This window comes from Anneissia japonica, unplaced genomic scaffold, assembly GCF_011630105.1.
Source record: "Anneissia japonica isolate Jap-2015-1 unplaced genomic scaffold, ASM1163010v1 scaffold288028_len459517_cov177, whole genome shotgun sequence".
Taxonomy (NCBI): domain Eukaryota; kingdom Metazoa; phylum Echinodermata; class Crinoidea; order Comatulida; family Comatulidae; genus Anneissia; species Anneissia japonica.
In genome coordinates, this window is record NW_022733874.1 from 119,282 (window position 1) to 132,790 (window position 13,509).

Consider the following 13,509-nt stretch of genomic DNA (forward strand, 5'->3'; position numbering starts at 1 on the left):
AGCTCCGTCATTTTTGGGTTGAATAAAAAAAATATAAGCGATATAGCATGTTTTCAGCGGGATTTGAGCCGGCTTGTGAGAAGTCATTTATTTACGACGTCATAACTTTGCCTATACCCATCCATTTGCTTAGTTTGAAGCGGCAACAGAAAGGCTATATTCTTGTGATCAGTTATATATTATAAATAATCTTATTGGATAAAATTTTCTTCCGTCATTTTTGCATTCTTGCAAAGGCTTTCAAGAAGAAAAACTAACCGAGCTCACAGCCAGCAATGGGATCAAGGCGTGTTCCATTTTGTGAACTGATGAAAATCTGGTACCTGCTGTATCAAAGACTTATTAAAATTCAATAAATGAATACTCTTGATATTGGACTATTTTTACAGTTTAATAAATAGAATGGGAATCTATCTTTAATAATGTTCACAAGTAATTGATCGTTTAATGGAGTGCATTTTTATATACACTTTTCGGATAATGAAATAGTCCAAACATTGCGCAGTGTAGTACGTTCAGTCTGTTCATTTTTGCCTTTCATACACACGCGCAGTATTAAAATTGTTTTGTTTTGTGGTCACAACAGCCTAACAAATTGATATGATGTAACACTGTGTTCCATTTCGGCTTTTCAAGTTTATTGATTGACTGACTGTAAACACATGTACACAGTGTATAGGAGTGAGTTCATCACAAAGCAAATGTTAATGCTGTTAGTTAATAGTTTAACAACAGAGTTATACTTACGCTGTCCCTTTGTGGACCTCTCTGCGGTATTGGTATACTTTTATCTCTAATCGATTTTTTTCTTTATAAATAACAATATAAACATAGGCATCGTACTCGAGACAACACCATAGTGCTCAGACCACACATGAAGTGTAACCACCTATGTTTGAGGTTTTCCAGTATTTATCACCGTATTTTCCAGATAATTATAAATAAGTCGATATTTTGGAAGAAAATTAGATTGTGAAATTGGGTTGTTGACGTATATTCTGAGTAAATGTTTATGTAAAAAAATGAGACCGTAAAAAATTGAGACAATCGTCAAAACTTGACCACCAAGGTTCTAAACTACTACCACTACTAGTCTAGCCTTGGCTAGAGGCCTAGATCTACACTTAGCTAAATTCAGCCCAACAGATAGCTTTCACAGAATTTTATATTGAAGGCAACAACGTAGAAATGTTGAACATTATCTGAATACAAATGGGGAAAAAAATGCAAGTGGAATTATCTAAATATAAGGGAAAAGAAAATGCAAGACATGAAATGAAATAAATTTATGTCGAACAATATTTCAATGGCATTTTGGATTCGACTTAGGCAAGTTCAACTGTACACACATCAAATTTATTACAAGCAGACCAACTAAACCTATGTACAATTGTTGTTAAAAATAAAAAATATTACCTATATCTAATTGCTACAAAAATTATGCATTATTATAAAAATATACTTATCTATAAAAATATGTTAAATTTATTGCAACAAAACTTGTATACAATCATATTAAGAATTTAAAATTGTTGCCTACATCTAATAAATACCTCAGTATCCTAAAATTTCACATGTAAGTATATTAACCACAGGATTACAGCTGTGATTATGTATTCATGCAAGGATTATATAGTGAGTGATATTGTTTTTTGTCAGATTTGGATGTGCGGTGGTGAAATGGAGGACGTTCCCTGCTCTCGTGTTGGGCATGTCTATCGTAAATTCATGTCTTATTCTGTACCAGGTGGCGGTAACGTCATAAATAAGGTATGTAACTGCTTAATTTGCAATGACACCCTCCACAAAATGACATTTGCTATGGTGACAATGCTCCCTGTAGTTACAATAGTAATATTTTTATATTGACATTCTCAATGGTTACAGTGATATTATATATGGTTACAGTGACATTCTCTATAGTTGTAATAATTTAATTCATTTAATTTATGTCAACATATTTTGTGAGGCTGGGTCAATCAACCAGGGCTGATCAATTGGGACCTTCAGTACATATAATTAAAGACAAAATATAAAAGATGAAAATTAAATAATTTGTTTTAACATTAACAAATTAATTAAATTAAAAGAAAATATAAAATTAGAAAGAGTTTATAAATATTACAAATAGTAATTAACAAAATGAAAATAAAAGTAAAATTGACACCATAAAAAAAATAAATAAAATAATGACAATGGCACTTGCCATTGTTGTAGTGATATTCACTTTGGTTAAAATGTTATTTTCCGTGGTTACAATAACATGCTTTATAGAAATGGCATAGTTACAATAATTACAATAGGTTTCATAGTTACATAGTAAATTCATAGTAAATTTGAATTGTCATAACAATTTATTCATTATATACTACCCATGTCAAATTATTATCAAAAATTAATAAAGAAAACTGCAATTTTTCTTTTTTTAATGATTTATTTATAAATTAAATTTCATTATGAACCTTAGGATTAGAGCAGTTTATAATCATAAAAAAACAGGATTTGAACCTGCGACCTTGGGATTGGAAGGCAAGGAGCTTAACCACCAAGCTACAGTATATGTGAGAATGATTTGAGTGTCAGAGTGCATTATCTGTGCATATATGTTTACCAACACATAATCCCCACTATATTGTAAGTACAGTGATATACACGTCCAAAGAGCTGACGTTAAGGTTTCCGCATGAGCGGACACAACTGCTGAATCTTCACACGGTCACACACAATTAATCACTCTATTAGTCCCGTGAGATACACATGTGCCATTATTGATTTATAGAGCAGTTGATTATAAGACATACGACTAAGAAGATAATCAGTGAGAATCACGGTCGGGTAATCGCTGCTCAGAAAATATGAATAACCTGTCAGCGTCAATGAGATTCTATGCTATAAGCTTACATTATAATTTTTATGCAAGTTATTATTAGGCAGAAATTATTTTATGTTGGTTAAATCAGACTGACCCAAAATTTTGATATGGTCTCCTTTAAAGCAACAAAATATACTGTATAGTTCCTCGGGTATAAGCCCGCCTTGGGTACAAGCCTTACCCTACTTTATATACAATTTTATGTACCAGGTTTTCCTCTATTCAAAAGCCTTGATTTGAAGGAGTAGCTCAGTTGTCATCAGGGGCGAATCCAGAGATGTCCAAAACGGGGGAGGCGAAAGTTGGCCAATCGAGACAACACTGTCCTAGGGGTTCCCCGCGAAATTTTTGTGTTCCCCGCGAAATTTTTGTGTTCTAGACGCCCGAAAATAACATTTGAGGTGTTCTCGGCTATCACTTTTTTTTTTTTTTCCTTTATTTTTTTTCTTTTTTTTTCTTTTTTTACCTCCCAAAAGGGTGTGGTCATCTTGACTATTTTTATATTAAAGGTATCAGATTTGCAGTGAATTAAGCATTAGTGTTGAAAAAATGCCTTTTGATTGGGCATTGAAAAAAATGACATGTCGGTTTTTTTTTAAATATATTTATTCCGGTGTGAAATTGAAAACGTAAATTACAAACAGCAGCCAAGGCTGATATGGTTTGTACCAGGGCTGGAAAAAGTGCACGACCGCGTGACCGGCAGTCTGAGGCAACATGAATCTTCCAGAGACATTTTGGGGGAAAGAAATTGGAGCAAGCAAAAATATTATATTTATGCACTAAATTGTGATGTGCAAAAAAAAAAAAAAAATTTCTAAAATGCCTCCAGGTTAAAGGTCGTACACTTTTTCCAGTCCTGGTCCTAGACACAAACATTTTTATCCAGGCCTGGTTTGTACTAATTTTTAAAGAAAATAGACATACAAAAACATTCAATATAAGAAACACATCAATATTAAAAAATCTAGGTATATTATTATAATTATTAATATAAATATACTAAAAGGCAGATTTGTTATGTACAGTAAAGATTGTCATTTAGATTTAAAGAATGCATTAAGAACTGTTAAAAAGAGAAGATGAATGAAATTGTTTCAATTATAATTAAAAATATGAAATTGAAAAAAAATTTACAAAAAAACCGGGGAAAAATTGAAACATAAAGAAAATTTAGGTGAAAAGAAAAAAGTATCATTTTATTTCTGAAAATATTATTTCCTGGGTATAAACCCATTTCATAAAAATTGGCCCAGTTTTAATGATTATCTAAAATAGTCCATAGATTTCAGCCCTATGATTACCATTTTACCAACCAAAGTGCATGGGGTAAGTTGTGGTTGGCATTGAAACTGAAAGTTGTGCCGGGCCCTAATTGTGCCATCCTGATTTCTAAAATGCCCTTTTAGGACGTTTAGTGTGGTCTTAATTATTTTTTGTAACAATTTAATTTTTATCCAAAAGTGTGTTGACTCACCACTAGCAGGATGGAACTGATACTCAATAAACTCGCATTATAATATTTAGGAAATGGATTTGTGTTTAGTCGTTGGAAATAAATACGGTATTGGTTCTTTAAATCCGGGCACTCATTGTGTAGTACGATGGTCATACAACAAATCCAACTTCACTCATTGTGAGTACTAGACGATACCACGCTGTTTGCTGATTGGCGGGGGAAGTTAGAACGGATTGTCATAAAAAAACGATTTGTTGCGTGTGTGCGTCGGGGCTTTGCGTTCTTCATAGAATCGCATCGGGTGACAACCGTGAGCGAGTGTCCGGCTTAAGGATTTTAACTCAAGACCTTGACATTTTAAAGGTACTATCAGTCAAAAAGACTGGAAAATACCTCAAAAATTTTAATAACATTTTGAAAAGCTCAATTAAAGGGAACAAATAAATTATTAGCTTCCAACGAGAAACAGATAAAAGACACCGACATTTTACTACAAAAATCCTTAAATTGATTACTCCAATTCAAGGATCTATGCAAATGAATAGAAAAAAGTTATTTTGTAACTGTCCAAAAGTTGATGTGGAATATATAATTATTCAATTTTTTTTATCAATGTTATTTTATTCATTATTATTGTTATTGTCATCTTTGATATGTATGTGTGTGTATTAATCTCATAAATATGCATCACTAATTTGTTATTTTTCTCTAAATATTAAACTTATTAATATGTATTAATCTCATAAATTTTACAAATTCATTATTTCTCTCTAAATATTAAAATTATGAATATGTATTGATCTCATAAATATGCATCACTAATTTGTTATTTTTCTCTAAATATTAAACTTATTGTTAATATGTATTAATCTCATAAATTTTACAAATTAATTAAATATGCATCACTAATTTGTTACTTTTCTCTAAATATTAAACTATTGAATGTGTATTGATTTCATAAATATGCATCACTATTTTGTTTTTTCTCTGTAAATATTAAACTCATGAATATGTATTGAACTTATAAATGTGCATCACTAATTTGTTATTTCTCTCTAACTATTTCATAAAGAATTTGATGCGAGTTGTTGAAACGTGGATGGATGATTGGAAGAAATACTTCTACGAACGCAGACCTTACCTCAAGGGGGTAAACTTTGGTGACATAAGTGATCAGATGAACTTAAAAAAGCGACTCAATTGTCATAATTTTACATGGTTTATGGAAAATGTAGCACCAGACATTCTGAAGCACTACCCGCCTGTTGAGCCCAAGCATGCTGCAGAGGGCCAGGTATGAGTTTAGTATTTAGCTTTTTTTTTTTATAAAATCATTTTACAACTTTGTTCATTTCTGTTATTACCCTCACCTCTCCGAATTAGAGGTGAAGAGTATTGCAGTAGCGCGCGTCTGTGGGTGTCTGTGATGTGCGAGTCCTTCCGGACGCATAATTCAAAAACTAACTGTACTTCAAATGTTCACACATTGACAATTTATTGCGAATCGGAATTAGAATGCAATTTTTTTGAATTTTTAAGATTTTTCAGTATATTGGGAGATAGGCTACCATGTACATAAATGCCATTATTTTTTCAATATGGATATGGCTCAACAGGGTGAGGGTTTGTAATCTCAGGTTATCTTGATAGTAGTACTTTCAACTCAACATTTGTGCCTTTGAATTTTTTTTTGTTATTAGGTTCATAGTGTGTCTTCAGGATTATGCCTAAAAGTTACTCAGGGCGAAAAATCTGAGTTTGATTTAACAACATGTAGCACATCAGTAACCAAAAACAGTAGACAAGTAAGTGTACTTTGAAAACAATTTTTATTAATTATAACACGGTATGTGGGGTTGTAAAACCTACATCTTTATACAATGTGTGGCCAAATGAAAAAATATATATTTTCCTTCATGTTTTCGAAAAAAAGAAGGATGAGTATACTTTTTGCTTTGATGAGCTCTAGAAATACTCGGCTGATTGATCATCTTTTTGAGCTCTACTGCCTCTATTATACTGCCCTCATGAGGCTGATTGATTAATAGTTGATTGATTAATAGATTTTTTTCAGCTCTACTGCTTCTATACTGCCCTCATCGGAGCTTTCGAGATTACGAGACCTTGTTTCTAGTTAGTATTAGCCCAAAAAATGTACTCGCTTTTTATTATAAAGTGCTTGGTACTCAACGTAAAAGTACTAGTTGCCTGCGAAACGTTCCCACAAAGTAGTTCCCATGTCACCAAAATAATTCTTTGTATATACTGTACTGTACTGTACACCAAAAAATAACAAAATGTGTATCAAAAATATTTGGTACTATTCCAGTGTTCATAATATCAAATGGATTATACTTGTAATTGGAATTATTTGAAATATAAATATATCTTACTTTACTTCCATGTTACAATATCATCAACTTCATCAGGGAAGCTGATGGATTTGTCACAGATCCACTTGTCACATGATTATTAAAGTATGCAATATGTCACAGGATTTGTATTGTGTGAACAGAACAGTATACATGTTTTTGACTTAAAATTTTGTTTTCCATTTCAGTATTTCGCTCTTACGTGGCATGATGACCTGCGTATAGGATCAACTAAGTTTAAAAAGTGCATTGACTTTCCATATAACCGTGAAGGGTCTGCGCCCATTATATTCCCTTGCCATGGGGGAGGAGGAAACCAACTATGGGTGTATAATGAGGTGAGTGTGACACAATAATACAAAATGCTTTGATTTTGACATTCAGTTGTCTTGACAATTCTGGTTGAAAGTGCTGAATAACACCTGTACTGGCACAAATTGAGCTGGTATGGAAGTGCAAGTTCTGTGGACAATTTCCAGTTAAGTTTCCTTTACCAATGACCACTGCTCAACCAGACTGGTACCAGCACAAAATTAGCTGCTAGACAGGTGTTGTTGATAGGTTCTTGTTAAAGTTCCATTGCTAAGAGCTTCACCACACCAGTTGTGCCAGCATAATGAGTTGCTATACAGGTGTTGTTGACAAGTTCTGGTTGAAGTTCTTCTACCAATAAAGTGCTTCACCACACCAGATGTGCAAGCACAAAGTGAGCTGCTAGACAGGTGTTGTTGATAGGTTCTTGTTAAAGTTTCTTTACCAATAAAGAGCTTCACCACACCAGTTGTGCCAGCACATAATGAGCTGCTATACAGGTGTTGTTGACAAGTTCTGGTTGAAGTTCTTCTACCAATAAAGTGCTTCACCACACCAGATGTGCCAGCGCAAAATTAGCTGCTATACAGGTGTTGTTGATAGGTTCTTGTTAAAGTTTCTCTACCAATAAAGAGCTTCACCACACCACTTGTGCCAGAACATAATGAACTGCTATACACGTGTTGTTGACAAGTTCTGGTTGAAGTTTTTTTACCAATAAAGTGCTTCACCGCACCAGATGTGCAAGCACAGAGTGAGCTGCTAGACAGGTGTTGTTGATAGGTTCTTGTTAAAGTTTCTCTACCAATAAAGAGCTTCACCGGACCTGTTGTGCCAGCACATAATGAGCTGCTATACAGGTGTTGTTGACAAGTTCTGGTTGAAGTTCTTCTACCAATAAAGTGCTTCACCACACCAGATGTGCCAGCACAAAGTGAGCTGCTATAGAGGTTTTTCTTCATGTTTTTAAATTTCTTCTTTGTTTGGAAAATAATACTGATCATGAATAGCTATTTGACTAAGAAAACTATGTTATGTTTTGTAGGAGCACCAGCTGTTGTACCATAAAATGTCAAGGTTTTGTCTGGACAGTGCACCATCATCGGAGGCAAGAGTTGTACTCACAAAATGTAGCAAGACATCAAAAACACAAAAATGGAAATTTGACAAGACAGATAAAGGACTCCTGCAGAAGCTCAACAATAGACATAGTATATCTTTTGAAAGTTAGCAGTAAATATTTTTAAGGTTTTAAAATGTTTTATTAAACCAAATCAACCAGACAGTTATTTGTCAAAGCTGTGCCTTCATGTACTCAACATTGAAACTTTCATATGTGTCTATGCTAAGGTGAAATTAGAGAGCTTTCGCTATCCTGTCCGGGAACGAGTGCCACGTAAGAACTGTCTCCCTATACAACGATTGTTCAAAATAGTGTTTATCTACTTATTCTAGCATTCTCCTTGCTATGTATGCTTTGAAAATTATGTGATTCTTTGCAAACCGTAGCTAGCCTAGAAATCGTAACATAGTTTGCGGGTCAAAGACTTTCGTGCATACCTAAACAGGCGGTAGATATGCAGGGGCCTTGGCCTAATATTTGTTGAAAAATCTCCAATACCTTTTGGACCATTTGCAAACCATTAAGGCAAAATTCTCAACTTGAATTTCCAATCAATTGGTATAGTTTACTGGTGTCCCAACCACGATTATTCATCATTATACAAATCCTGGCTGCCGATGCAATCGCTCTGTACAACACCGCTGTGCTAGTCAATTGTTTACATCCAACGCCCAAGTTAGGTCACGTGACACCCATCACCGAAATGATCTATTGAATTTTTCCACAAAAGACAGGCCCTAGTCATACCGTACAGTTTAAGCAGCCGTGTCACCACAGCACAAGTACGAGTGCCAGAAACATCGCATCAGGCTGTGTTATCACCAAGAATGTTTGATTCCCGTAGCATTCAAAACGAGATAGCAAAACTGATATCTGTTTTTGTACAAGTACGGAAACATGAAGGAGCAATATTCTTGGTAAATGAATTCTCGAGCAGGATAGTGAAAGCTCTGTACTTATTTTTTATTCTCTGTGAATGATTTTCAATTTTTCTGCTTTAAAATATTGTATGTAAGAGGGTGAATATTCCTGGGATCCCATTGTTTTCTTCTAATTTTTATTGTCTATTTTACTCAATTTGTTTTAAACACTAACTTCGATTAAAAATATATATTATTAAAATATATTAGTTTAGGTGATTGTAAGTTGTTTTTTTTTTGCTTTAACAATTTTTGATAAACATTGTTAAAAATTCTATTTATGTTTAATTTTAATTTTCTTTTGAATTATAAGCGTATTTCTAAATTGTTTATATTTTCCCTTTGTTTTTAGATAATAATAATCAGTTGCTTATCTAGAAGTCTTGAAATGGTGGGCGGGGGGGTGTGGGAGGGAATGATGTGGTTGCAACAGTGGAGGACTTGATTGAGGGGGAGCAAGGTCACAAAATATGGTGATATGAAGTGATTTTTACCAACTTGAATATTTTTTTTTTATCTGTGGGTGTGACTAGGGTGGGGGTGCTTTATTCGTGGAATTCCCCACTCCCCTTCCCCAAAGGACCCCTTAAATATGCCACTGATATTAGTAGGTCTTCAGCACTAAGTCAATTTGCTTGAAAAATTCTGTTGCTTTGGCAACGCAATGTAAGATGTGTGAGGGCAGCATACAATATATATTGTTGATGATTGAATTGAAAAATTGAAAAATAATGCTTCTCCAAAAATTCCCTTTTGTATTAATTATCAAATGGCATTTTCTTTCTATATTCTTAAAAAAAAATTTTTGAATGTAATATGTGTTCAATAATTTTGAAATTAGGCAAACTTTATTCAAGAAACTTTGCTGATAAAATGTGTGCTAATAGAGGTTTTTTTATTTATGATTTATTTACTACATTTTTCCGAATATACACCTCAAGGTGTTTATTGTTGAGAATGGTTTTTGAGGGGGCAATTATTTGATGAAGGTGTTTATTTTTTTTGGGTGTAAATGTGAAACTACAGCCCATAATTATTGTCAAAATGTGTTATTACGTGATCGAAGACTTATTAATCCCAACCAAGTTGGAAAAAATGTAATTCTACTGAAATAGAACATTAATAGAATGTGGTGAGAAGGATTTGCTTTCATTAGATGTATTTGAAGTCAGTTGGGGTTGGAAGGGTGGGTGTTTATTCGAGGAAAAATAAAGAGCATTTATTCGAGGGAGGTGTTTATTCCAAATGAGGCTCTAGGGGGGCATTTATTAATTATTTAAGTGGGGAGTTTATTGGAATGAATATGGTATCTTATGTTATTTTATTATTACTATTTTAGGCTCTAGAGGGGGCATTTATTCAGGGCAGCAGTTTATTCAAAGCAGGGAGTTTATTGGAATGAATATGGTATATTATGTTTTTATTTTATTATTACTATTTTATTATTACTTTATAATCTTTTTTATTATAATTATTATGTGTTGTTATGTATGACTAACTTTTATTATATTGTGTTTATTATATGCCTAATAATTATTAGAATAATAATATATTATTTTCTATAATAATTGTTTATTATAACAAACGTCCAGGTAAATGCAGATGTTGGTTGGATTCAATCACAAATGAAAGTTTAACAATATTATTATTGTTATTTTATTAATCTTATCTATTTTTAATGCTCATACATTCCATTGTATATATACTGTGTCATGAATTTGTTTATAATCATTGTATCAGCCTACTACATTCCTCCCTCATGTTTTTATGGACTCAACTATTTTATTGTAAAGGGGTGGTGTAAATCGATAAATCTGTACCAAAATACTCAGGATAACCCCAGTGGGTGAATAGCATTGTTTACTACCTGTTTATAAATGTGTAAACCTCGGATACGAAACACTACATATATAGTATTGGTTTATGTTTTTTTTTATGCAAGTTTAAGCAGTGACTGACAATCAATGTTTCACTGGTGCTCTACCAAATTGTCAATTAAGTTTAAAAAAAGAATAATTTTGATTAAGCAATAAACATAAGAACTTGGAGTGCTATGAGTCTTTAAAAGCTTTAAACACACTGTCTAGTTTGTGTGACAAATTTATGTAAATATCCATATATAGGCATGATGATGTCATTTCACATCCATATATGGATGTGATGATGTCATATCACTTTCATATATGGCATGATGTTATTACATCCATATATGGGCATGATGATGTCATATTACCTCCATGTATGAGCATTGCATTATGTCATATTACATCCATATATGGGCATGATGATGTCATTACATCCATATATGGGCATGATGATGTCATATTACATCCATATATGGGCATGATGTCATTACATCCATATATGGGCATGATGATGTCATTACATTCATATATGGGCATGATGATGCCATTTTACTTCACAGATGGGCTGGATGATGTCATATTATGTCCATATATGGGCTGGTGATACCATATGATATCCATATAATATGGGCAAATCACAGGTGTTTGTCACATTAACTGTAATAATCTAGATAGAACTTAACACAATTCAGCACACTTTGCTTGAATAGTGAATCAATCAAAAGCCAGGAACACACCTCTCTGTTGCCACCGACAGTCAAAAGAGGGCATCACGTCCTGTAGCTCTCTCAGAGGGCGGGGATGGATCCGTCGACCGACGGTCATACACTTGTGTGCCTGGCTTTACTGTGTTTTAATTTTGATCTTGCATAGTTATAATTGCATAAAATTATATTTTTTATTGAATAATTGTTATTATCTTAATTATTTCTTTCAAAAATGTATTTGTAACCTAAGAGATACTGTACAATCTTTCATTTATGTCATTTAATAACTCAATACTTTATGTTTTAAATCAATAATTAATTTTAAATGAAATGTTCACTTGTTACTGTTTATTATTACATATTTCACATATTTTATATCAACATTATATTAAGAACTGCAGGCTTATATTACACATTAATGTTCTTATTTTAACACAAACTCATTGGTATAGCCCCTCTTTAATAGTTGCCTCTGTTTTATGAGCTGGCGTTTTAATAGACTGTTTTACTAAGTTCCACCCATTTAATGGAGGTTCGATAAAATGATGTGTGTTTTTTGGAACAGGCTCAAATGTACTCGCGCTGTTCTGATTGGTCAGTTGTTAAGTTTGATTGACACTCCAGAAAGGTCTATTACACAACTTCTGAGTTGAGTTCAGTGGTTGTGCGTATAATTACTGTATATGGTTTTTACATATGTAATACTTATTCGGGGCTGCCGTATGTCATGGAATACACGACAATGACAATGATATTATATTTTGATATGTGCAATATAATAATATAATTTTCAATAAGATTAATGGTGGTTTTGATCAATATAAATATTGATTATGCTTAAATTTAACAACTCATTTATTGGTTATTATTGTAAACCATGCTTTGGTCCTTAAATAGAATCTGGTTTGCTGTTGATGTTTACTTTCAACTAATTACACATTTTTTTTTATGTTTCAAATTTTTAAACAGTTTATGAAAGAGCAATAAATTAAATTCTGTTTTAAATTTGTTTTGTTTGTGTTCGACTGCTTTTAATAGAATACCACAGGACAGGGGAGTGAATAAACTCATAGTAGAAGGACAAGGCTTGCTAGCTAAGAGTCAAGGGAGGTACCAGTGGGGGAAGGGGAAAAGAGAACTGTCCGTCACCCAACCCCCCCCCCCGGGGAGAAAATACAATTCTTTGGAAAAGAAAAGTATTTTTACATATTGTTTGACTCAAAATCGATAATTTTAGGCCTGTGAAATCGAAAAATTTTCGTACTTTTTTCCTGGACCCGTTTCGGGAGATCCTGAGAAACGCCAAAATGCACTAATTATATCTTCGTCGGGGACATACCCTCTCCCTGTTGGGCAAATCTGGCACCACCAACAAAAAAAAAATATCGACTACAATAAATTTACCGTCCTGCTGAAGAATGCTAATTTGTGGAAAGTGTTTCTTTACGTGAGCTTTATTCATGAAGTTGATGTTCTAGTAGTTGTAAAATTGTATTGATTAGGTCTGTTGGGGTGTGTCTCCTCCCAAATATATAATCGGCAACTATCAACAATAATACACAGTACAGTATTCGATTACGGAGATTAAAATGCTGTCCATCCGATCCAGTTCACATGCCTTTTAATCTATTACAAAAAGGTGAACAGATGATATCTAAATGGTTAAACACTTAAATACTTGAAGTATGAAATATGAAGTAGACAATAAGACATTCTTAAATATTTGCAAAAAACTCATTGAATTTAAACAATGAATTGCGTAGTTGTCCCCGCAATTCGGGACGCGCAAATTCGACCGACCAATCAGCGTCGCCGAAATCTGTCGGCGAGAGCGTGAAGTGGCGCACGTACAGGTGGTGGGCAAAGTGCGGCCCGTCAG

The 13,509-nt window shown here is 33.4% G+C and overlaps 1 protein-coding gene across 1 annotated transcript in view; it reads left to right on the top strand.

The window, feature by feature from the left end:
• Positions 1 to 9,355, top strand: part of LOC117116243 (polypeptide N-acetylgalactosaminyltransferase 10-like) — a 31,060-nt gene extending 21,705 nt beyond the window's left edge. The window contains exons 9-13 of the mRNA XM_033260235.1: positions 1,660 to 1,770; positions 5,404 to 5,625; positions 6,032 to 6,136; positions 6,892 to 7,041; positions 8,061 to 9,355. Of these exons, the coding sequence (XP_033116126.1) occupies positions 1,660 to 1,770; positions 5,404 to 5,625; positions 6,032 to 6,136; positions 6,892 to 7,041; positions 8,061 to 8,246 (774 nt within the window). The 3' untranslated portion in view covers positions 8,247 to 9,355. The remainder of the gene's footprint in view (positions 1 to 1,659; positions 1,771 to 5,403; positions 5,626 to 6,031; positions 6,137 to 6,891; positions 7,042 to 8,060) is intronic.
• Positions 9,356 to 13,509: the final 4,154 nt, after the last annotated feature.